Below are 25,861 nucleotides of genomic sequence, written 5' to 3' on the forward strand. Positions count from 1 at the left end.
GTATTGCTGTATAGTTATGTCCTTAATATGCAGTCTTTCTGCCACCCTCATTCCTTCCCCCTGCTCCCCATTACCATCAATTCTGCCATATTCATATTTTGTGTCTAGTTTGGTTTGGGTCTGAAAAGAAAACTGGTAGAAATTCGAATCTTATGTGCATAAAATGATGTGGGGAATCTCTGGTGCTTTTCTTATCAGCTCATTGACCATAGTTAACCACAAAATCATTAAACAGCAAAATAGCTTTGATAACTAAAAGTTTACTCCTTACCACTCGGATACAAATTTGTGCTATTCATTTTTTAAAAATATATATATTTTATTGATTTTTTTACAGAGAGGAAGGGAGAGGGATAGAGAGTTAGAAACATCGATGAGAGAGAAACATCGATCAGCTGCCTCCTGCACACCCCCCACTGGGGATGTGCCCGCAACCAAGGTACATGCCCTTGACTGGAATCGAACCCCGGACCCCTCAGTCCGCAGGCCGATGCTCTATCCACTGAGGCAAACTGGTCAGGGCTCATTTTTTTAAAAAGGGTTCTATATTTTTACACCATGCTTAATTATTGTTTCCCTATTTATTCTCTCTTGGCATTGCATTGGTCAGAATATAAATCAAAAATTGATACGAGATTCCTGGGTCCATGTAGCAATTTTTTGTCAATTTTATTATGAAATTTTCAAACCTACAAGATAAGTTGAGTTTCATGTGAACATCCATGTACTTGCCATGCAGATTCTATAATTATTTTATTTGCTCTCATAATTATCCATCTTCCTATCAACCCATCTTTAAAATATATATTTCAAAGTAAGTTCTGGACATCGGTAAAAACTGCTTGCATATCATTAACTAGAACTCAGTATTTGTTCATAGTTCTTTTTTTGGCATAAAATTTATGTTATGAAGTACACAGATCTTAAGTGAACCATTCCATGAGTTTTAACAAATACATCTGTGCAACTTCTCTAGAGATACAGAGCATAAGCATCATAGCAGCTTATTTCCCTCATATTCTTCCACATACAATCCCTGACCCCTCCTTGCTTACAACCATTTTTTAATTTCCCCCCACTGTTAATAGCATTTTTATAAACATTATAAACATCTCTTCTGATAATTACTTTCCAAATGGTTCGTTGTTATTACCATCATCATTTGCATTCATTGTCACTTCTATTAGGAGGATAAGTTTAATTGACTTTAGGAAACTTCTCAAGTTGGAAGTTGGATTCATCTGTTAGCTTTGTCTGAAATGTGACACTTGGATACCACTGCCTAGAATACGACGCTGGGATACAGAGGGCATGGCTCCTGGTAAAAATCTTGTGGGAATTAACAAGTGAGATTTTGCAAACCTAACAGATAAATCCAACTTCTAGCTTGAGATTGGATTTCCCCTGAATGCATCTGTTCTCTTACTTTGCCATTCACACCTGCTCTCTTGTTGAGTGCAGTAGGCCTTGGCTTGTTGGTGGTTCATTCCAGTTCTGGGGTGGGGAAGAAGAGAAGGGAACAGAAAGTGTTGCTCTCATCACATGCCTTCATGAACCGATGAGGGGGTAAGCATATCATTCTTAGTGCCAGAACCCAGTGAGGAACAGCTGGTGGCTGGGTAGAGCAGTAAAAGTGATGTGTTTTCTCAGGAAATGTTATTGGCACATTCTGACTACCGATGCTTCTCCCCTATGTATTATGTTGGTGGACTGACTACCCAGTTCCCAGTCCCAACTTTCTGATTAAATTATGATTGGTGATTTAGGCCACCTGGATCTTGGCTCTGCCATTTTCTTCTTTCTTACTTGAATTATACTTTTAATTTGTCCCTTGAGGACTACTAGAAAAATTGCTGTTTTTCTAAACTTTCACATAGATTTTTCAATTTAATCCTTGTAGTATTCTAGATTATATTTTCCATAAATGCTTCTTCTACAAACATCCTATGTGATAAAAGGCTAATATGCAAATTGATCAAACGGCAGAACGACCGGTCGCTATGATGTGCACTGACCACCAGAGGACAGAGGCTCAATGCAGGAACTACCCCCTGATGGTCAGTGTGCTCCCACAGAGGGAGTGCTGCCCAGCCAGAAGTCGGGCTCACAGGCTGGAAAGTGCAGCGGTGGTGGCAGGAGCCTCTCCTGCCTCTGCAGCAGTGCTAAGCTGGACATCCCCCAAGGGCTCCTGGACTGTGAGAGGGTGCAGGCCAGGTTGAGGCCCCGCTATCCTCCGCCCCCCTGAGTGCCTGAATTTCGTGCACTGGGCCTCTAATACACATACTAAAAGTTCCAAAAGGCAAAGAGAGAGAGAAGAAGGAACAGAAAGAATAGTTGAAGAAATATGGCTGAAAATTTGCCAGCTTTGATGGAAAATATTAATCCTCATATCTAAGATCAATGAATTCTAAGTAGGGCGAAAATCAATGCGAGCCATGCCAGACACATGATAAGCAAACCACTGAAAGACAAAGAATCTTGAAAACAGTAAGACAAAAAAGTGACTTACCATATACAAGAGATTTTCAATAAGGTGAAAAGCTGACATTTCACCAGAAATGATGGAAACTGGCTACCAGTGGTATCATATATTCAAAGTATTGAAAGAATAAGATGTCAAACAATATTTAATAGTGAGAAAAAAAATATATATATAAAATAAAAAAGGAAGACATTCCAAGGGAAATAAAAACAGGGAATTTATTGCTAGCAGATTTTCCCTTTTGTGCTGAAAGGAAGAGACACAAGACAGTAACTTGAACCTACCTGAAGAAATAAAGAGCACTGAAAAAAATATATACTTAAGTAAATATGAGAATATAAATTATTTTTTGTAACTATTTTTACCTACTAACTTAAAAATGACCTATAAAGAAAAATTGTAAAACTATATTTTGGGGCTTATGCAAATAAATAATTTATGACAATAATAGTACAGAAAAGGGAGCAGGGAACAGAGATATATATTGGAGCAAAGTTTTTGTTTATTAATAAAATTAAATTAGTATTAATTTGATCACTTTTAGATGTTATTGTATTTCCTAGGGCAATCACTAAAAAATAAACTCCTAAAAATATTTAGTAAAACCCTAACTGGTTTGGCTCAGTGGATAGAGCCACTGAGTCGGCTTGCAGATTGAAGGGTGCCAGGTTTGATTCCGGTCAAGGGCATGTGCCTGGGTTGTGGGCACATCCCCAGTGGGAGGTGTGCAGGAGGCAGCTGATTGATGTTTCTCTCTCATCAATGTTTCTAACTCTCTATCCCTCTCCCTTCCTCTCTGTAAAAAATCAATAAAATATATTTTAGTAAAACTAAACAAGGGAATTAAAATGGATACTAAATAGATTTTTAACAAAAAAGAAGGCAGTAACGGAAGAACAGAAGAACAGCAACAACAAAAACCATGTAAGGGAGAGAAAACAAAGAGCAAAATGTCATACATAAATCCTGCCTTATTGGTACTCACATTAAACATAAACAAAAGGCAGAAAGGATAAAAAAAACATGATATTCCTGTGCTAATTCAAAGTCACAAATAGGTTGAAAGTGAAATGGCTGAAAAAGATATACCATGCAAATAGTACCTAAGAGAGCTGGTGAGACTATATTAATATCAGACAAGATAAACTTTAAGATAGAAATTGCTACTAGAGACAAGAACATTTTATAATAATAAAAGGGTCAGTGCCTCAGGGAAACATAACAATTACAAACACATGCACCTCAATAAACACATTAAACTCAATAAGAAAGCAACAATAAAAAAAAATAAAGGATTCAAATATATTTTTCTCCAAATGGAACCCAAAAGTATATGAAAAGGTACTTCACATAATTTGTCACTAGGGCAAGGCAAACCAAAACCAAAATGAGATACCAATTCACACCCACTAGAATGGCTGTAAAGAAAAGACAATAACAAGTATTAGAAAGCATGGGGAGAAATTGGAACTTCCATACATTGTTGGTGGGAATGTAAAATGGTGTAGCAACTTTGCAAAAACAGTTTGGCAGTTTCTCAAAATGGTAATCATAGAGTTACCTTATGATCCTGCAATTTCACTCATTGGTATAAAAACCCTAAATAGTTGTAAACATATTCACACAAAAATCTGTACACTAGTGTTAAGAGCATCATTTCTCATAATAGCCAAAATGTGGAAACCACAATGTCTATCAGCTGTCAAATGGATCAACCAAATATGGTATATCCATATAGTGGAATATTATTTAGCAATACTAGTAGAAAGGAATGAAATACTGATACTTGCTGCAACATAGATAAATCTTGAAAACATTATGCTAAGTGAAGGAAGCCTGATCCAAAGGCCATCTAGCATATTATATGATTCCATTTATATGAAATGCCCAGAATAGACAAAACCATAGAGACAGAACATAGATTAGTAGTTGCCAAGAACTGGGAGGGAACACTGGGAGTGACTGCTAATGGGTACAGGGTTTCTTTCTGGATGAGGAAAATGATCTGGAATTAAATAATGGTGATGGTTCCACAACTTAGTGATTATAAACCCCTTTAAAAAGAGTGAATTTTATGGTTTCTAAGTTGTATCTTAGTATTGAGGGAGGGAGGGGAGAGAGAGAGAGAGAAACACAAATGTGAGAGATTGAGCATACTGGCATTTCCATATCTCCCATTACCTTGTCACTGGCTCTCTTTACTCATCTACCATACTGGTGGGCCCTTGTAGGCACTACTTTGGACATATATCTATGCAAAGACTTATACACAAACTAGAGACCTGATGCACGAAATTTGTGCAAGGGCCTTGGCCCCGGCCCCTGCCCGCGGGCGCGGCCCCCGCCCTTTGCAGCTTTGTCTGGAAGGACGTCCGGTCTAATGAGATATTATGCTTTTATTATTATAGATGTTTATAGTACTATTTTTCATAGTAGCTAAACAACACAAACGTTCATCAGCTGATGAATGGATAAACAAGGTGGTATATCCATACAAGGGAATAATATTTGGCCATAAAAAGAAATGGGTGAACCTCGGATGAACCTTTGAAAACAGAAGCCAGGTACAGAAGGCCACATAACGCATGGTTGCATTTATATGAAATATTCAAAATAGGCAAATTCATAGAAAATTTAAGGGGGAGGGGAAAGAAGGGACTGAATGTTGGTGGTGTGAGGTGGCTTTCTTTGGGGGTTTCTTATGAATGATGAAAATATTTTGGAATTAGATACTGATCATCTATGTAGAATTTTGTTAATATACTAAAAATTACTGAATTGCACACTTAAAGGTATGAGAACTGTATTTCAACAAAACTTGTTAAGAAAAAGTAAACTAGAGATGTGATTAATAAAAAATATAAAATATCCATATTTATTTAAAAAGCAAATACAAATATATGCATAGAACATCATTTGGAATGATATGTAACAAAATATTAATAGTTTTTTTCTCTGGTGATAGAATTGTTTTTAATTTTCTCTATTTTCTGTATTTCAATAATTTTTGTACATTTAATATATATAATCTTGTATAGTAAAATGAAATAAATTACAGATATAGAGATTAATAAATTTTCTGGTTAGGGCTTGAGACCTTTCAGAGTATGGCCTCTTAGAAGGGTGAGTATGCAACCTATGTGTAGGGTAATGAAGAAGGGAGTTGGTAACAATGGAGGGCAGGCATCCTGTGTAGATCAGATATTCAAGAACTTTGGCAATGAATATAAGGAAGGAGGACAGACAGCTTGAGGACAGACAGTATGTGTGCAGGAGAAACTGGATATTATAATAATATTTTGCCTTTATTAATGTTTAATAGTTTATTTGAGCTTCACTATGTCCCAGTTAGGTAATTGGGCAGTCCCTGTTTTGTAGATGAGTAAACTGAGGCACAGAGTAGGTTAAGTGGCTTGACCACAATCATATAGGTAGTCAGTAGTGGACTCAGCTCTTTGCTTCCATGCCAGTGTTTTCCTGCTGTGCCAGGCTGCACTTAGGGATTATAGAGTAACTGAAAGGGTGTAAGAGTAGGGTTTAAGGTTTTGCAGGAGTGGAAGGAGAACTGCATCAGGACCACAAGTATGGGAGTTCCAATTGGAAAGAAGGATGAATAGTCTTTCTGTGATAGAAGTGTGTGAGGATAGCCTTTTTATTTTATTTTTTTAATCCACACCCGAGGATATTTTTCCATTGGTTTTTAGGGAGAGTGGAAGAGACAGGGAAGGACAGAGATAAATATCAATGTAAGAGAAACACATTGATTGATTGCCTCCTGCACAAGCCCTGACTAGGGCCTGGGCCGGGAGAAGCCTGCAACCGAGGTATGTGCCCTTGACCGGAATTGAACCCAGGACCCTTTGGTCCACAGGCTGACGCTCTATCCACTGAGCCAAACCAGCTAGGGCAGGATAGCCATTTGAAATTATCAGAAGAAAAGGCAATTTTGTGCCTTTGAGTGGTACTTTTGTTTTTGTTATGAGATCAAGGAGATGTAATGGACCTCAAGTAGTACTTTTTTGTTAATGTCATGGATATTTATTTAATATTAGCAATAATGATGCTCTTGTGGCCTTTCAGAAATGCAATCCTAGTTTGTTTTTTTTGTTTGTTTGTTTGTGCAGATCTATTCTTACATATAGCCGAATTGGAGGACATGTCAAGACTCTCACCTTCTGCCAGGGTTCCCACTACTTGGCCATAGCGTCTGATAATGGTGCTGTCCAGCTTCTTGGAATCGAAGCTTCTAAGTTGCCCAAGTCTCCTAAAATTCATCCTCTACAAAGCAGGTATCTCTCTTTTGTGGGGGTTTTTTAACTGCATTTAGAGCCCTAGGGTAATTTAGCCCTCCCTGTCCAATGTAGTTTGGATCAACTGAGGATTGCACTTCTATTTTTAAGCATGTGAAATACAGTTATGTTTCCAACTCCAATCTTGATCACGTGTAGTTTTAGAAAACTGTGTCGCATGTTTTATTTTCTGCCAGCTTGTCAAAAGATCAGAAGGGCAATTTTGAACTTGGGGCTCATTCCGGTCTGGAATGTATCTGAATAATCTAATTATCAGTTACATCTTATCTCTCAGTTACTAAAAGCAGAACTCTGGCTAGCTGATTTTGAGAATATGAGTGTTCTTCATTAAAGAAAACTCAAATGTCATCTGTCACTTGGTATTAAAACCTCTGAAGTTGATGGGGACATGGAGTGTAGCTTTTCAGATGATTAGCTTATCATTTTAAAACAAAGTACTGGCTGGTTTTATTTAAGAAGTTCCTTCACTACTTATAAATCGTGATTGCCTACAGAGTAAATAAACATTTGCCAAGTAAGATATTTAAAGATAAAGGAGGGCAATTTTTCAACTGACCAGTATGCTACACACTGAGGGTTCAAAAGACAAAGTAAGTTATTGCTCTCTAAGGAACTACAGTCTATGGGAGGAAGAAACCAATGAACAGATGATTTCAATGCAGTGTGATAATGTGCCATATTACAGGGAATAAGAAAAAAGACCTGGAAGAGATGAGACCAAGTGTAAGCTAGCCAGCCAAAGCAGGGCAGGGCTGCCAGAGGTGGTGGGCCATAGGGAGAAAGCAGAATGAGCAGATGCTTACAGTTAAGTGGAGAATAAGTCATGCCCATTGAGGTAGCTAAGGCAGAGAAAGGATGTTTGTTGGATCACCTAGGTTCTTATTATTTGTTTGTATTAAAAGTGTGTTATTTTTGACACAGTCATGAAACAGATTTGGCCAGCTTTTGTCTAGGACATACTATATATGGCATTTATCTAAAAAACTGTTATCGGCCAGTTTTCTTTAAAATTGTTTCAGCAGAGGATGACTGTACAGCAATATACCTATTGAGTTCCATGTAAAGTAACAAAGAGCTCTTGGGAAAATGTGTTGTGTGGTGACTGTGCTGGCAGGACACATACACTGACATGCTCAGTCTGTGCATGGATCCCTCTCAGCTCTTAGTGCTTTTCAGTGTGCATGTTACTGTCTTTTCCCTGAACAAACACTGACTACCTAGGTTGGGAGATTGTGCCAGGATATTTAGATTTCACTGTACCTGACAATAGTGTGTTTCAAAGAAACCTTTCCATGACTCCTTTTATTTTTATTTTTTGTTTTGTTTGTTTGCTTCATTCAATCAGATCAACTGTTATCATGAATTTGTGACACCTTTACACATTTTATTTGGCATTTGGACTTTCATCATCGCTTTAGAGGGAATATAGTTTGTAATAGAATGTTTGTGAATATAATTATTTATCTAAGACAGATTGGTCGGTAAACTACAGCCTGTAATATGGCCCATAAACCAAGAATGATTTCTTTATTTTTAAAGGGTTGTAAAAAAACAAAATAAAGAACATGTAGTACAGATGTATGTGACTTGCAGAGCCTAAAATATTTACTATCTGGCTCCTTACAGAAAATGTTTGCTGACTGACTCACGATGTAAGAGAGAAAACTAAATTAGTGTGTGCAAAAGCATATGTACTGATAAAGGAGGCTGGTCAGTAAGTTTGATATTCTTTGTAGTTTAAAAAAGCCTAAGCTAAAAAAAACCACACAGTTATATCCATTCAATGGACTAGTACATAAAAAGGAATAAAAAGGTATCAGTAATATTTTATTACTTTTATTATCAGTAATAAAAAGTAAACTATTGACTCATGCAACAACATCAATGAATCTTAAAATCCTTTTTTGCAATGAAAGGAGTCAGACATAAAGGCTATATATTGTATGTTTCCAATTATATGGCATTCAGGAAAACAAAATTATAAGGAGGAAAAGAGATTGGGTTGAGTACAAAGAGAATAATGCACAATACAATTTTTGGGGTGTGAAATTCTCTATGGTTCTGTGGTAGAAGATAAGTGGCTATTAATTTATTATTTAAAAAAATTTTTGCATATATATTTGCATAGGATGGCTACACATAGAACCGTATACCACAGAAAGTGAATTTTACTATATCTAAATAAAAAAAAATCACAATAGTATTGGGTAATAACTCAAATAATAATATAAATATCCTTGAGTCCATACTGATATAAGTAAGTGAATAAATTAATATAGAAGTGACAACTCTTTCGTATAGAATAATTCTAATCTATAAATGCAGAAAGAAGGAAATAGAAAGTCACCATTAGAACACCTCAGGCATTTCCCCTAAATATTGTCTAGTCCTATATAATAAAAGCCTAATATATGCTAAGTATCCAACTGATGGGTTGACTGTTTGGTCGACTGCTCAACCAGTCACTATGACGCGCACTGACCACCAGGGGGCAGACACTCTGACTGGTAGGTTAGCTTGCTGCTGGGGTCCGGCCGACTGGGACTGGGCGAGAGGGCCAGACACTCCCTGGAGCACTCCCGCGGTCCCTCCCTGGCTGGCCAGCCCCCATCGGCCCCAATTGCCTGCCAGGCCAAGGGACCCCACCGGTGCAGAAATTTGTGCACCAGCCCTCTACTTATAGTTATAAATGGAAAAATAGCAAGGTACCATGGAGAATCCTGGCAGATACCACCTTAACTAAATGATTAAGGTTAACATCACCAATAATACATACGAGTAGCAGGTACTCCCTTAAATATACACCAAGAAGGGCATGTCACTGTTGTGGTCTCCTTCCCAATAAGGCATAAACTTAGTCTATTTGTGAGAACACATGAGGTAAACCAAATTGAAGGATATTCTATAAAATACCCCACTAGTAGCCTTCCAAAAGGCCATGAAAGAAAATGAAATACTGAGGAGAAATGACAATTAAATTCCATATGGTATTTTGGTTTGGCTCCTGGAACAGTTGAAAGACACTAGTAGAAAAACTGATGAACCCCTAATATATTGGGCACTTTACTAGTATTGTACCAATGTTAATTTCTTAGTTTTGATAAAAGTTCTATAATTTTGTGGAAGGTATCGACATAAGGGAAGCTGGGTGAAGGATATACAGGAATTCTGTGTACTGTTTTTGCATCTCTTCTGTAAGTCTAAAATAATTTTTTAAAAATGCCTCAGCTACCATTGTTCTAATAGGTCACAGTTTTCATGCCTTGACCATGATTAAAATATAAATTCATCTTAATGGAGACTGGTACTATGTTTTCAACTGGAAAAGGTATGGCCTTTTGTTTTGTGTATTTCTTTAGGATTCTAGACCCCAAGGAGGATGGCTGTGTTGTGGATATGCATCACTTCAACTCTGGGGCGCAGTCCGTTCTGGCCTATGCCACTGTGAATGGCTCTCTGGTTGGCTGGGACCTCAGGTCTTCAAGCAACGCGTGGACGTTAAAGCACGATTTGAAGTCAGGCCTCATAACTTCCTTTGCTGTGGACATCCACCAGTGCTGGCTTTGCATTGGTAAGCTCACTCTCAAATCCTTGACTGAGGTTTGAATGCCACTGATGTCTGGATTGCCTCCTTGTAAAAGCTTTTTCTCTTTTGTTCCCATCTTTTCTTTTCATAATTATTATGTTATAAGCACTTGCAATTTAATTTTTATTCATTAAAAAACAGATTAGAAAGAGTGAAATTATGTATCTGAATGCATAAGACAATTTCCTTTTTCTCTTTGTTCTTAAATGAGCCTCTTTATAATCATTATAGCGATCAGATTGGCTGACATTCTCTTATTCTGCCAGGGAAGCAGCAGGCTTGGTTTATGAATGAGAGCATTTCATTTTAGGCAGACTCTTAAATTCCAATAACCTCAGGCAAACTACTTAACTCCTCTAAGTCTCAGTATCCTTTAAGGGGCTGCTTTGAGGATTTATTAATGAGGTGAAAGAATCTATTACTGTGCCTGGTGCAGGAGAAGAGCTGAATGATTTCTTGCCTTATTATTCCTTCTGCCTCCTTTTCCTCAAAGGCTGGAGATGTACCATGTGATCTTGCTTCTTTGCCATATTGTAGTTTCACATTTTTTCCCTCCATAGAACTTTGAACCTGCTCCTTGAGAAGGTACTACATCGTTTTTCTTTTCCCCATTTGGTACTTTTTCAGAAGAATTATAATCTGCTGTTTGAATTTTGGTTTTTAGATTCCCTGACTTGCGTTTATGATTGTGAAAATCTGCCCATTTATTACTTTTTGTAGAGTTTATATGGAGTGCATTATTTTTTGCCTTTTGTGTGAATAAATGTACAGGTACAGGAAGATGTAATGCCAGGCCTAGAAGAATAGATATTCAACACTTAGTGTATTAGCACATGGCAGTGGCTCTCTCTCAGGCACCAAGGCCAGCTTTGAGGGGGTGGCCATTACTACCTGTGGTCATCTGAGCCATTGTCCTGGTATGGGCCAGGGTGACAAACAAAAGGACCCCGCTGTTCCTTTTGTCTTTTCCCACCCCCCAGTCTCTCCTGTGGAATTGAAGATCTATCCAAGAATATGTTCGGTGCCTCTGTCAAAATTAGCTGCTGAGTGTTAGGGTAGACGTTCTTTTGGGGTGGGCGGCATTGTCTGTGGGATTTGTTGTTGTGGGCAGATGTGCAGGAACATATGCCAGTTTCTGCTATGATTAGACACCCATACCTGTCTCTAGAATGTTTTGTGGAAAAGGGCACATGGAAATTATTGAGATCTGGGATAGCTACAAAGCTGCTTGCCGCTGTGGATTGGTAAGATGATCATCGAATGCCAGTAAAACATCTCTGGTTATTTAAGGCTTCTGAACATTTTGAGTATCAAATTCAATTTGGTTCCTCTAGATTTTCTGGGTTTTTGTGTGCCTTTGGCCATTAATGGCAGTGTCAGTAATTAATGAATTATTCATTTCAATTTACATTCGTTAGACACTTCTGTAGTAGTATTGTGATAAACACTTTTATCTTTGTTATTTAAAGGTGGTTTGAAACTGAGAGACAGCTTCATGACAACAGTCTTTTTCACAGTGACTAAGTCAGTTTCAAAATATATTCATACAATGTTAATGCTGTTTACCATTTGTATAAATGTAGCCTGATATGCTTTAATCATTAGATGGTAATCTTTTGGGCTTTTTTTTTCCTTCAAGGTACAAGCAGTGGTACCATGGCTTGTTGGGACATGAGGTTCCAGTTGCCAATTTCTAGTCACTGCCATCCTTCCAGGGCTCGGATCAGACGCCTCTCAATGCACCCCCGTCATCAGTCCTGGGTGATTGCAGGTACATTGGAGGGTTTTCTTAGTGCTGCCAAGACTCATGTTCTTGAGTTTTTATTTTATGTATGAACAGAATACTTGATTTTGTTCTGTTTTGAAGTTCCCACCACTGATATCTCATTACCACTCATACTTATTGTTTAAAAATAATCTCATCACCTTCCATTCCTGTCGCTGTTTCCCCTTCCTTCGTTTTCTTTCTCTTATATCTCTTATTTTTGTTAAAGCTGCCACCATCTTCCTAGAAATCTTGATTCATCCTTGTTATCATTTGTTATTGATCTTTTTCTACTGTGCTTCTTACAAGCTTCCTTTTCTTCCCTCCCCTCATTGAGCATTCACATTTTCTTGTATGAATACTTGGGCAGGTCTTTGAAACTCACTTTCTTCATCTGTAAAATATGGTTAAAAATTTACCTAGCAGAATTGTAAGAATTTGAGATAAAACATATAAAACATATAGCCTGGGGCAGAAATAGTGCTTGATAAATATAGGTCTTGTTATTCTAATGCTTCCTCATTGGTCCTCTTGAATCTAGGCTTTTTCTGGTCCCTTCTCATACGTACAGTCAATCTCATACGCTGCTGCTGTCAGCCACCATGCTGCCAAATTCAGTGGCCATCACTCCTCCCGCCTCTTACTGGACTTATCATTTGGTCAGTGGTTTGTTTCCTCTTTCTATAATACTCACTCACCTGATTCCAAGGACATCTCTCTCTTGGTTTGCCTATTCCTTGATTTGCTGGTTCCCCCTCATCTTCTGACTTTTAAATGGTGGCCTGCCTCAGGGCTCAGTCTTTGGTCTCAACCCCTTCTCTTTCTACACTGGTTTCCTTCTGTGATCTTATGCAATATTTAAATACCAAATCTATTCAAATTTTTTTATTTGTCTATTTAAAATCTCCCTTAGGAGGTTGAATAGCATCTTAATTTAAACTTGACATGTCCAAACTGAACGCTTGTTTCCTCTCTACCAGGTTCCTCACTACTTCCTCTAACTAAGAGACAGCCTGCTCTTCCTACAGTGTTCCTTCAGTAAACGGCAGCTCTTTTATGCTAACTGCTCAGAAAGAAGCCTTGTGTAGTGCTTGATTCTTCTTCCTTTAGCCACTTCAGTCCATGAGCCAATCATATATGTTCTATCTTAAAAGATATTCAGAATCTGACCCCTTTTTACTGTCTCCAGCACTCTCTCCCTCGTCTAAACCACCATAATCTCTTATCCCTGTGCATCAGTATCCTTGTAACTCCCTGCTTTTATCCTTATCTCTTAAGACTGTCCTTTCTTCTGCTCAGTACCGTCCAGTGGCTTCTCATCCTAAGTAACAGCCAAACCTCCTCCCTGCGGCTTTATGAGATTTGCCTCTCTGACCTTTATCAGTCAGGGTTCCAACAGGAAACAGATGGCATGCCCAAGGTAGGAGGATTTATTTCCAAAGGAACTGTATATAAAGGTGTGGGAGTAGAGGCATTATAAAAGAACATGCAATAAAACAGTGCTGGTACCAGCAGATTAGCAGTGGAAGGTGGAAGGGAATGGTTACTGGAAGGAAGTTGAACAGAAAAGGCCCCCTTGAGAGGAGTAGTGATTTGAGGGGAGGGATACAACCAGCTTGAGGTGACTGACTTGACTTTCATCCATCCCTTGATCTCTTACTGGGGCCGTGTAGGTGTGCATTAGTGTCCTACGAGTACTGTAGGAAATTACCACTAACTTGGTAGCTTAAAACAATGTTTATTCTCTGACAGTCCTGGAGCCCAGAAATTTGAAATGAGTTTTGCTGAGCCAAAATCAAGGTGGTAGTAGGGCCACATTTCCCGTGGAGTCTCTAGGGAAGGATCCATTTCCTTGCCTTTTTCTGCTTTTAAAGCTACATGCCTTGGCTTGTGACTCCTTCCATCCTCAAAGCTAGCGCCATCTGCCTCCCTCTTATAAGGACACTTGTGTGTGCATTTAGGGCTCACCTGGACAATCCAGGATAACCACCCATCCCTGTCTCAAGGTCCTACATCACATCGGTAGAGTCACTTTTCCATATAAAGTAACATCCATAGGCTTGGGACTAGGACCTGGTTATTTTGAGGTGCCATTGACCTTACCACAGGCCCAAACCATCTAGAAGCCAGCAATCACAGGAGCCTGTTGGTGGTTCGTGTGGGTCAACCTGCGAGTGGAAAGTGACCAGACTACTGCACATTTTCTACTGACCTCCCATGCTCAGTCTGCTTCAGCTACACTGGCTTCCTGGTTCTTTCCAAGAATTAAAAGCACATTCCTGCTCAGGGCCTTTGCATATTTGTGGTTTGTTGTCACCACTAGCATGAGGGTGCTGTGAAGCTGGGAATGATTTGAAATTGTTTGCCTTCTTTTCATCTGTGCCTAGACAATGACTAGCTCACAGTAAATATTGTTGGTTCAATTAATATGATGGCTGGGTATTATTCCCCCTGCTCAAAAACCTGGAAGGATAAATATCTTTCAGGCCTGCAGTTTTCTTTTTTGTAATCCTTCTTCACCTTTTCCTCTTTCTACTGTCATCTCCCACTCCTATCACAAATGAGCTCCAATTGTGTTTTTCCTCATTCCATTTTTTCTGCCTGAAATGATTGACCTGTAGGCCACCTATCTGTCCAGCTTTACTTGTCCTTTCAGTCCCGGTGTAGACATCTCCACGAGGCAGCCTAGATTCTTACCCCTGGATGTGGTCTTTTCCTTTCTTGAGTTCAGGTGGAACTTTGTAGTTCTCTATATTTTTTTCTCTACTTCTAGACTGGCGAATCTATGATTTGACTTTCCACCCCACTTTGTTGGACTTCAGTAAATATGTACTGGTAGGCTATTAAAAACATCTCTTTGCTCTCTAGTGTGACAGGGTCACAATGGTATTTAAAAGTGCTAGTGAGCATTTCTTGTAGGATGGGAAAAAATGGAAATGGGTACAGGTTGACTTGGATTATCTACCTAGATGTGAGTGCTGAGTTCTTACCTGAGTAATGGTGCTGGCCTTTGTTTCCCTTAGCCGTTCAGGGCAACAATGAAGTGTCGATGTGGGACATGGAGACAGGCGACAGAAGATTCACTCTCTGGGCCAGTAGTGCACCACCACTTTCTGAGTTACAGGTTTGACTCCAGTTTTTACCATAAAGGCCAATACAATTGCAGACATTTTACCAAAAATGATCTGTTGGGCTTCTGGGTTATGTTTTAAGTATTAGGTGGCCATTGCTGCATGGGTGCTTTTCATTTCCTTGGGCTGACTAGTGTCTGTTTCATTGGGAGTTTTGGTTACTAGCTCCATAAAGTTTGTGATATCTCTTTAGAACCCCCTGTACAAATCTGGGTTAAATAGGAAAAGCCAAGATTGATGTTTAGATCATTTAAAAAATGGAACATGACCCTCTTATATACACTTTTGTTTCTATGTTGCCAAGAAAGGTAGGGAAGACTTTTTCTCTCCTGTTGATTCAAAATAGAAAATTTTAGGAAGCTGAACAGTCTTTGCCTCTTTATTTAGGATGATACAAAGCCAATGCATTTTAAAGTCCCAAAGAAAGAAATATACAAGACATAACATAATCAGTCTCTTAAAGCCTGACAATTGACTTATTTATTTCTTTTAAGCCTTCTCCTCACAGTGTTCATGGTATCTACTGTAGTCCTGCAGATGGAAATCCTATTCTGCTGACAGCTGGTTCAGACATGAAAATAAGGTATAGTATCTGATAAAGAACACTTTATGCAACAGTTAAAAGGGGAAGGTTAATAAAATATAGATGGATACTAAAGTTAACACTGGGGTGTGGTTTATTATATACTAGGGGCCCAGTGCATGAATTTGTGCACGTTGAAAGGAACTGTGGGTCATGAGGCTGCAGTAGGCACAAGGGTGGGTCTCGGCTCATCCTCCTGCCTTGGCCCCTGTTCCCGTCTACTGGCAACCCACTACCAGCCCCGCTTGCACCCGCTGATGGCGTGGAGCAATTGGGGCCGGCACCATCAGGGGGTGCAAGTGGCTGCTGCCCCAGTCTCCCTTCAGGAGCATGGGGAAGTGGAGAAGCCCTCAGGGACGATCAGGGCTGGCAGCTGCTGCTAGCACCTGCTGATGGCAGCAAGTGATTGGGACCGGCGTTGGGCACCAGCAGCAGGTGCAAGTGGTTGTTGCGGGGATAGCACTGGCAGTGGGTGCGAGCACCGGGCGGGATCGCAGTGCACAGGAGCAGAGAATTTTCAGTAACCACCAGAGGCTCGCCCCGATGACCCGCCTTGGTCTGGTGCCCCCACTCACCTCCACCATCCTGCCACGGCCAATGCCCACCATGTTCCACACATGCCCCTGGTGGTCAGCGCATGTTGTAGCAACTGGTTGTTCTGCTGTTTGGTCTACTTGCATATTAGCCTTTTCTTACATAGGATTTAAGCACTACAGTATTGTTTAAAGTCATCCACATCTTTCAAGGTTAGCTATACTTCATTTGTAACTAATTTTATACAGTTCTAGAAAAAGCTCCTTTCCTAATGCAAAAGAAAGTAAGTTGATAAATGTAAGCCAATATTAGTTCCTCTCCTTCTCCTTCAAAGATTATCACCATTCGTTTCCTCTTCCCTAGGTTTTGGGACTTGGCTTACCCAGAGAGGTCCTATGTTGTTGCAGGAAGTACTAGTTCTCCATCAGTGTCCTACTACAGGAAAATAATTGAAGGCACCGAAGTCGTCCAGGTACAAGCAGTCTCTTTTCCTTCAACTTTTGTAGGTATAAAAATGCCTTTCATAAACATTGCGTTGATTAAAGTAAATGGCTTTGGCCAAGTGTGGCAGTATTTCTCCAAGTTTAAGAAATGTTAATTTTTAAGATACAGAAAAGCTAAGAGAAAATAAACATTTCAAAAGTGCATATATAAGTATACAACTTTAAGTAAGCATTTTATAACTTGCTCATTCCTTAAAGGTACTTCCTTATCAAGTTGTCTTACTATTTTCCTTAAGATCATCCAGCTAGTAAAGAAGCAGCAAAGGTGAGATTCAAACCTAAATGTTGGGACTCTAAAGCCTGTGTTCTTGATTTAGACAAAAACTTCAAATGAGATAAATACCTGAAAGGGCCTGAGTAAGTGCCCAGTAAATGAAAGTGTGCTTCCTTCATGACCAGTAATAGTGAGCTTTAGAAATGCAGAACATCTGATGTGTTTTTACTTCCCTATTCTGGTCATTTATACCTCTTAATTACATGCTTTCCCTTTTGATTGTGAGAAAAGATAATATGCACAGATTAGCTTTTTTATAATTTTTTCGTATTTGTAAGTGGCTCCCATGGAGTCTAATTGGAAACCTAGATGCCATGTTTGACTCTTTTTACTCCTTTCCCTCCGTGTGTTTGTGAAAGCATGGCTACTTCATGAGAGACATGAGCTTCAACACACATCCCCAAAGCAGGAACACTTACAAAAGGTTAACTTCCGGCTTTCTCGACTTTTAATCACGAAACAGGAAATTCAGAATAAGCAGAAGGTAGGACCTAGTGATGACACCCCTCGGAGGGGCCCAGAGTCTCTGCCTGTGGGACATCATGATATCATCACAGATGTTGCCACGTTCCAGACGACACAGGGCTTCATTGTAACTGCTTCTAGAGATGGGATTGTTAAGGTATGGAAATGAAAACTTAGTCGTTTGTATAATTTGTATAAATATACTGTAGCTTAAGAGAAAAGTTGTATTTAGAGAAAAGTGAGAATCGATTCCTTTGCTTAATTTTCAAAATCATGTCTATATTACATTAATGTTTCATGAAAAAATAATTCCCACCCAAGGTGGTTAAAGAAGTTGTACTTGACTAGTACATTTGTGCATACCTCTGTGAGAATCAGCCAGATAGTATCTGGGACGTTTTATTGTATGTCACAGAGGTGAGGAATCTAAAATGCTAAGACTTACACGACCTCAGTGTAATTTGTATTGAAAAAAGATGGTTGTAAGCTATTATAATGTAAACACATTTTTGCTATTAAAAATGCTATTAAAGCAGCCAATAAATTGTATTCAAGCATCTTAAGCATTTTCATTTGTTTTTGGTGGTGCTTTTAATGGTAAACCTTAGCAGAAGAATACACTCTCTAGCAACATTTGTTCTGAAGAAATGGACTTGGTGCCACAAAGAATCAGTGGCAGAACTAGGCCTTCCACTGAAATCTCTGGACTTTGCTCTAATCTTTCTTCCTGTGTGTTTTATAGTCTACTGTATTAGTTATTTAATACTGTAGAATTGATCTTCTGTGTATCAGCTCTAGAAAAATGTGTCTCTTAGCCATCATTACTGGTTTTTTATAGGCTCTACTATAAATTTATTTTAAAAGGCCAAACTTGGCCTTTCCCACTAAAATTTACCCTTCGGGCTGTTGATTATTGTTCCTACACATACCTGATACTCTCTCCACATTTAATTATTATCCACTTGCATCAAAATATTTAAGTTTTGAATTAATCACATGAGTCTCTCAAACTGAAAAGTTGAATAGATAATCTGAGTCTGGGGAAAATACTATTTGTTTAAGAAATGTTCCAAAAATTTAAATTGCTATAATTATATAATATGGTACATGACAGTTTTCAATGAATGTGTCTGGGTTCAGGATTCAATACACTTAGTGTTTAGTCAGGTGTAAACAACAAAATGATCAGAAAATCCTGCCATTCAGAAGGTCAGGAATAAAGAGGGGTACAAGATGGTGGCCTAAAAATACCACAAACTCACCTGCATATAGAGCAGTTCCTCCTGAAGAACATCTGAAGGCCAATTGAATAGCTTCTTCACAACAAATGAAAGAGGGGCCACATACAGAAGGTAGGAAAGACAGAGATACGGGAACCCTACCCCAACAGGGTGACTTTCAGGGAGGGATAATAACTGTGTGTGTATATGTGTGTGTGTATGTATGTATGTGTGTGTGTGTGTGTGTATATATATGTATATATATATATATATATATATATATATATATATATATACACACACATATATATATACACACACACTAGGGGCCAGGTGCACGAAATTCGTGCACTGGGTGTGTGTGTGTGTGTGTGTGTGGGGAGTGTCCCTCAGCCCAGCCTGCCCCCTCTCACATACTGGGAGCCCTCAGGCATTGACCCGCATCACCCTCCAATCGCAGGATCGGCCCCTTGCCCAGGCCTGACGCCTCTGACAGAGGCGTCAGGCCTGGGCAGGGGACCCTCATTTCCCCCCATCACTGGTTCTGCCCCCAGCCCAGGCCTGATGTCTCTGGCCCAGGCATCAGGCCTGGGCAGGGGACCCCCATCTCCCTCTGATCACTTGCTCCACCCCCCGCCCAAGCCTGATGCCTCTGACCCAGGCTTCAGGCCTGGGCAAGGGGACCATCATATCCCCCCAATCCCCGGCTCCGCCCCCCGCCCAGGCCTGATGCCTCTGGCCCAGGCATCAGGCCTGGGCGGGGGACCCCGAGCCCCCCACCCAGGCCTGATGCCTCGGCCAGAGGAGTTGACCCTCATCACCCTCCGATCACCAATCACCAGATCGGCCCCTTGACCAGGCCTGAGGCCTCCGGCAGAGGTGTAAGGCCTGGGCAGGGGACCCCCAGCTCCCCACGGTTGCAGGCTCCGCCCCTGCCCAGGCCTAACGCCTCTGGCCTAGGCATCCAGCCCGGGCAGCGGGGACCTGCAGCTGCAGCGGCCCCGTGATCGTGGGCTTCGCTTTAGGCCCAGGCAAGGGACCCCTAGCTCCTGGGACTGCCAGCTTCGACCGTGCCCAGCTCCCATCGCTGGCTCCACCCCTACTTCCTGCTATCACTGGCCAGGGCGGAAAAGGCACCTGATTCTCCGATCATGGCTGGGGGGCAGGGCAAAGGCAGCCCCAGGGCCGCCTTTGCCCTGCCCCCCAGCTCTTAGCTCCCCCCTGGGTTTCTGATCACTGTCAGTGGCAGGGGGCTTTTTCCTGCTTTCCCTTTCGCCTCCCTGCATTGTGCCTACATATGCAAATTAACCGCCAACTTGTTGGCAGTTAACTGCCAACTAGATGGCGGTTAATTTGCATATGTAGGCACAATGCAGGGAGAATCTTAGGCACAATCTTAGTTGGCAGTTAATTTGCATATAGCCCTGATTAGCCAATGAAAAGGGTAGCGCCGTACGCCAATTACCATTTTTCTCTTTTATTAATGTAGATATGTGTGTGTATATATATATACACATACACACACACTGAGTGGCCAGATTATTATGACCACCCCATCAGTACAATGAAGTGAATTAGTTATGCAAATAATAAAACCTTGAGAATATTTGCTTAGGAAGTTTTCAATATTCAGTAATTTTGGAAATGTCAATGAAGTACTGATGGGGTGGTCATAATAATCTGGCCACTCAATGTGTGTGTGTATACACACACACACACACACACACACACACACACATATATATATATATATATGGAGAGAGAGAGAGTTAAAACAGTGATTTAAAGGGTACCAAGACTATAAATATGAAAAAAATCCATTTACTTACCCCAAGGTGAACAGATGAGGAACTGTGGGAACACTGTGGAATCGGAGGTACCGGTGAATGCCTTTGTTTACAATCCCCCTATACCTAGTAGCATGGGAGGGAGCTACATCCAAGCACTCTAGCTGACTTGTAATGCCTCCACAGCTACCCGGTCCACTCGGCCAGCACCTGCTGCAGCTCTGGCCAGTGGCCGCCCAGGGCCTTGCACTCAGACCGCCTCTGCAAATGTCTGCTACATCCTTGGTCAGCCCACACCCTGGGCCTCCTTAGCACCCAGGACACCACAGCTCCAGCCAGCCTGCCAAAATCACCCAGCACACGCATTCTAGACAGAGGTTGTTTCTACCCAAGGCCACTCCTTCAGTATCAGGTGAAGAGAGCTGTTTTGTCTAATTCATAGTAACAAACACAAAAAATCAAACAAAATGAAAAGAAGAATATATTTCGAATGAAGGAACAAGAAAAACCCCAGATAAAAATCCTCATGCAACAGAGGTAAGTAATTTTTCCTAATAAAGAATTCAAAGTAACAATCATAAGGATGCTCATCAAAATTAGGAGGAACTTCAACAAAGAGAAAATATAATAATCAGATCTCATGGGAGGTGGGGAAAAAAGAACCAGTCATATCTGAAGACTATAATAGCCAAAATGAAAAATACACTAGAGAAAATCAAAGGCAGATTAATAACATTGAACAGATTAGTGACCTAAAGGACACAGTAGTGGAAATCATCCAATCAGAAGAGCAAAAAGAAAAAAATTTAAAAAATGAGGATAGTTTAAGGGACATCTCAGATAATATCAGACATACTCACATTTATGTATTGCAGGGTATCCCAGAAGAAGAGAGAGAGGGGGGAGAGGGGGGGAAACTTCTCTAACCTGGGCAAGGAAACAGATTTCCAGGTCCAGTAAGCACAGAGAATTACAAACAAAATGAATCCGAAGAGAACCACACCAAAACATTGTCATATACAAAGGAAATCCCATAAGGCTATTTATTAGCTGATTTCTTAGCAGAAACTTTATATGCCAGAAGAGAGTGACAGTATATACAAGTATTCAGAATGCTAAAAGGAAGGAACCTACAACCTGGAAAGGTTGTTACTCAGAAATGAAGAAGAGAGAAAGTGTCCCAGATAAGTAAAAACTAAAGGAATTCCTCACTGGCTTTGTAAGAAATACAAGAGGGTCTTTTTTAAGTAGAAAAATAAAGTCCATAACCAGAAATAAAAAATATATGAAAGAGAAATTGCATAAGTAAAGCAAATATATAGTAAAGGCAATAAATTAAGTTATTAAGAAGGTTAAAAGACAAAAGAAAATCAACTATAACTATAATGTGTAGTTAGGGGACACAAAACAAAAAGATATAAACCATGACGGCAAAAACGAGGGCATTTTTAGAATGCACTCAAACTTTAACGTCTATCAGCTTAAAATACACTACTATATATATGGCCATATATGAACTTAATGGTAATGACAAACCAAAAACCTACAAAGGTACACAGAAAACAGAGAGAAAGGAACTCAAACATAACAGTAAATAACACCAGCAAACCACAAGGGAAGAAACCGAAAGAAGAAGAAAGGAGGGGAACTACAAAATGGTAATAAGTAAATATTTAATAACTTAAGTGTAAATGGTATAATTGCTCCAATCCAAAGATACAGGGTGGCTGAATGCATAATAAGACCCATTTATATTGTGCCTACAAGAGACTAACTAGTTTGAAAGACACACACAGCCTGAAAGTGAAGGGGTGGCAAAAAATATATTCCATGCAAATAGAAATGAAAAGAAAGCTAGGTTAGCAATACTCATATCAGACAAAACAGATTTTAAAACACATTGTAAAAACAGATCAAGAAGGGCATTACATAATGATAAAATGGTAAATCTTGTAAATCTATCATTTGTAAATATTTACACATTCAACAATAGGTAAATATAATAAATATTAACAGCCATAAAGGACATTGATTTAATACAAATTGATAGTAATACAATAATAGTAGATGACTTTAATACCCCACTTACATCAATGGATAGATCATCCAGACAGAAAACAGTGACCTTAAATGACCCATATTAGAAAAGACGGACTTGATAGGTATTTATAGAACATTTTACCCAAAACTGCAGAATACATGTTCTTTTCAAGTGCACATGGAACATTTTCCACGATCATGTTAGGCCATAAAATAAGTCTCAATAAACTCAGGAAGATAAATCATATCAACTATATTTTATGACCACATGTATTGAACCTAGAATTACAAGAAGAAGACTGGAAAAAAACACAAACATGTGGAGACTATACAAAATGCTATTTAAACAAGAAGATCAAAGAAGAAATTAAAAATATATATCTTGAGATAAATGAAAATGGAAACAAAACTTTCTAAAATCCCTGGGATACACCAAAGGCAGTTTTTTTAGCGATACAGGCTTACCTTAAAAAACAAGGAAAATCCCAAATAAGCACTTTAACTTTACACCTAAAGGAACTAGAAAAAGAACAAAGCCCAAAGTGAGCAGAAGAAAGATTATAAAAATTAGAGCTGAAATAAAGACTAAAACAAGATTAATGAGCTAGGCGCTGGTTCTTTGAAAAGATAAAATTAATAAACCTGTAGCCAGACATATCAAGAAAAAAATCAGAGAGGGCCCAAATAAAATCAGAAATGAAAGAAGTTACAAGTGATGCCAGAGAAATACAAAGAATCAAAAGAATACCATGCTAACAAATTCAACACCTAGAAGAAATGTATAAATTGCTAGAAAAAATTCAACCTTCTGAGCCTGAACAAGGGAAAAAATAGAAAATCTGAACAGTCTGAATAGAAGAACAGAATTGAATCAGTAAAAAAACACTCCAATAAACAAAAAGTTCAGGATCAGATGGTTCAGGATCAGGTAAATTCTACCAAACATTTAAAGAAAAAATACCTATACTTTTTAAACTATTGCACAAAATTCAAGAGGAAGGAATACTTCCAAACTTTTTCCTTTTTCTATGACAGAAGGAAGGAAGGAAGGGAGGGAGGGAGGGAGGGAGGGAGGGAGGGAGGGAGGGAGGAAAATTATAGGCCAGTATCCCTGATGGACATAGATATAAAAATTTTCAACAAAATATTAGCAAACTGAATTCAATACATTAAAAGGATCATACACCAAGATCTAATGGGACTTATTCCAGGGATACAAGGATGGTTCTATATTCTACATCAGTAAACATGATACACAACATTAACAAAACCAAGAATAAAAATGAAGGATAAAAGTCATATGATCATCTCAATAGACAAAAAGCAATTGACAAAATTCAACATTCACTTAGGATAAAAATTCTCAAGTGGCTATAGAGGGAACATACCTATACATAAAGTTGCAAGATACAAAATTAATATTCAGAAATCTGTTGTGTAGCTATCAGAAAGAGATTAAGAAAACAATCCCATTTACAATTGTATCAGAAAGAATGAAATGCCTAGGAATACATTTAACCAAGGACTAAAAGACTGTACTCTGAAAAACATTGATGAAAGAAATTGAAGAATATGCAAATCAATGGAAAAACATACCATGCTCATGGATTGGAGGGATTAATATTGTAAAGATGTCCATGCTCCCCAAAGTAGTCTATTGATTCAGTGTGATCCCATTCAAAACACCAATGACATTTTTCACAGAAGTATAACAATCCCAAAATTTATATGAAACTATGAAAAACCCTGAATTGGCACAGAAAAAAAAAAAGGATGTTGGAGATATGCCCTCTGACTTCAAACCATACTACAAGGTATAGTAATAAAAAAAGTATGGCATAAAGACAGACACATAAATTAATGGAACAAAATAGAGAACCCAGAAATAAGCCCAAACATATATGGTCAATTAATCTATGACAAAAGAGGCAAGAATGTACAATATGGAAATGACAGTCTCTTCAATGGTGTTGGGAAAACTATACATACATGCAAATAAAAAAAAGAAAGAATCTGGACCACTTTCTTACACCATATACAAAAATCAATTAAAAATGGATTAAAGACTTAAATGTAAGTCCTGAAACCATTCAACTGGAAGGAAACAGTGAACTCTTTGACTTTGACCTTAGCAACATTTTTAAAGATATGTTTCCCTGGGCAAGGGCAACAAAGTAAGAATAAACAAATGGGACTACATCAAACTGAAAAGCTTTTACACCATGTTGCATTGCTTTTGTTTCTCTTAAAGTCTGCCAAGCTATTTACAGCTTCTAGCTACTAAGTCACATCTAGAGCCTGCAGAGTTTGGGGGAAATTTTTTTGAGACTCAAACTGTTATGTTGAGACTGGGCTTTAATCCTGGAGCCATTAGATAATCTGGGACTGATAACCATGGGAAATGCTGAGGAAAAAAATGGAGTGGGCTGATGGAAATAGAATTTTTTTCTCACCTTACCTTCCTACTATCTGTTCTCCTTCTTATATCCTCCCCCACTTTTTACAGGGGTCGTTTTGTTGAAGTGATACTAAGTACTACAATCTGATGCTATGTTGAATTGCATCTCTTTTCAACCTCTACATTTTTTTCTACATGTTTTGACTTATAACTCAGTGCAGAGGTAATAGGAGGCATGCTCTTTATAGTCAATTAATTTGCATTTTAAAATCAAGAGACATCACTGCTTATTTGTGTGATTCTTGGTTTAACTAGGGTTTTATTGAATTTATACTTACTAGTATGTTTTGCAATGTTCCCCATTTGGGAGAAAGGTAAATCATGGAAAATGCTAATGTTAAGGATTTAGTTTTTAAAAGAATTTAATATTTGCAGTATGTTTCAGATCCTTCACCTATTAATGATTAAAAAGTGACCCAGCCTGGCTGGCGGTGTTAAGTGGTTAGAACATCGGCCCATGCACCAAAGGGTCCTGGGTTCAATTCCTAGTCAAGAACACATACCTGGGATGCAGGTTCAATCCCTGTCCCCGGTCAGGGCGCATGCGGGAGGCAGCCAGTTGATGTGTATCTCTCACATTGATGTTTTTCTCTCTCAAATAAAATGACACAAAATGCTAAAATAATCTCAATCACCAAGGAAATGTTTGTTTGGTGTATTTTATCAATGCAAAAAAAAATGACATACATTTCGAACATATTTAAAAACAAACATATTTCCAGC

At 39.1% G+C, this 25,861-nt stretch overlaps 1 protein-coding gene across 4 annotated transcripts in view; it reads left to right on the forward strand.

Annotated features, from left to right (window-relative positions):
* PIK3R4 (phosphoinositide-3-kinase regulatory subunit 4) overlaps positions 1 to 18,196 on the forward strand; it is a 59,052-nt gene extending 40,856 nt beyond the window's left edge. For 3 of the 4 annotated variants that reach the window (XM_036332630.1, XM_036332629.1, XM_036332628.1), the window contains 7 exons: positions 6,607 to 6,771; positions 10,152 to 10,363; positions 12,018 to 12,149; positions 15,167 to 15,267; positions 15,769 to 15,857; positions 16,755 to 16,863; positions 17,632 to 18,196. In XM_036332630.1, coding sequence (XP_036188523.1) covers positions 6,607 to 6,771; positions 10,152 to 10,363; positions 12,018 to 12,149; positions 15,167 to 15,267; positions 15,769 to 15,857; positions 16,755 to 16,863; positions 17,632 to 17,802 — 979 coding nt within the window. In that variant the 3' untranslated portion in view covers positions 17,803 to 18,196. Of the gene's footprint in view, positions 1 to 6,606; positions 6,772 to 10,151; positions 10,364 to 12,017; positions 12,150 to 15,166; positions 15,268 to 15,768; positions 15,858 to 16,754; positions 16,864 to 17,631 lie in introns of those variants that run through there. The other variant, XR_004971562.1, reaches the window with a different exon arrangement.
* Positions 18,197 to 25,861: the final 7,665 nt, after the last annotated feature.

This window comes from Myotis myotis, unplaced genomic scaffold (genome assembly GCF_014108235.1).
Source record: "Myotis myotis isolate mMyoMyo1 unplaced genomic scaffold, mMyoMyo1.p scaffold_m19_p_13, whole genome shotgun sequence".
NCBI lineage: Eukaryota > Metazoa > Chordata > Mammalia > Chiroptera > Vespertilionidae > Myotis > Myotis myotis.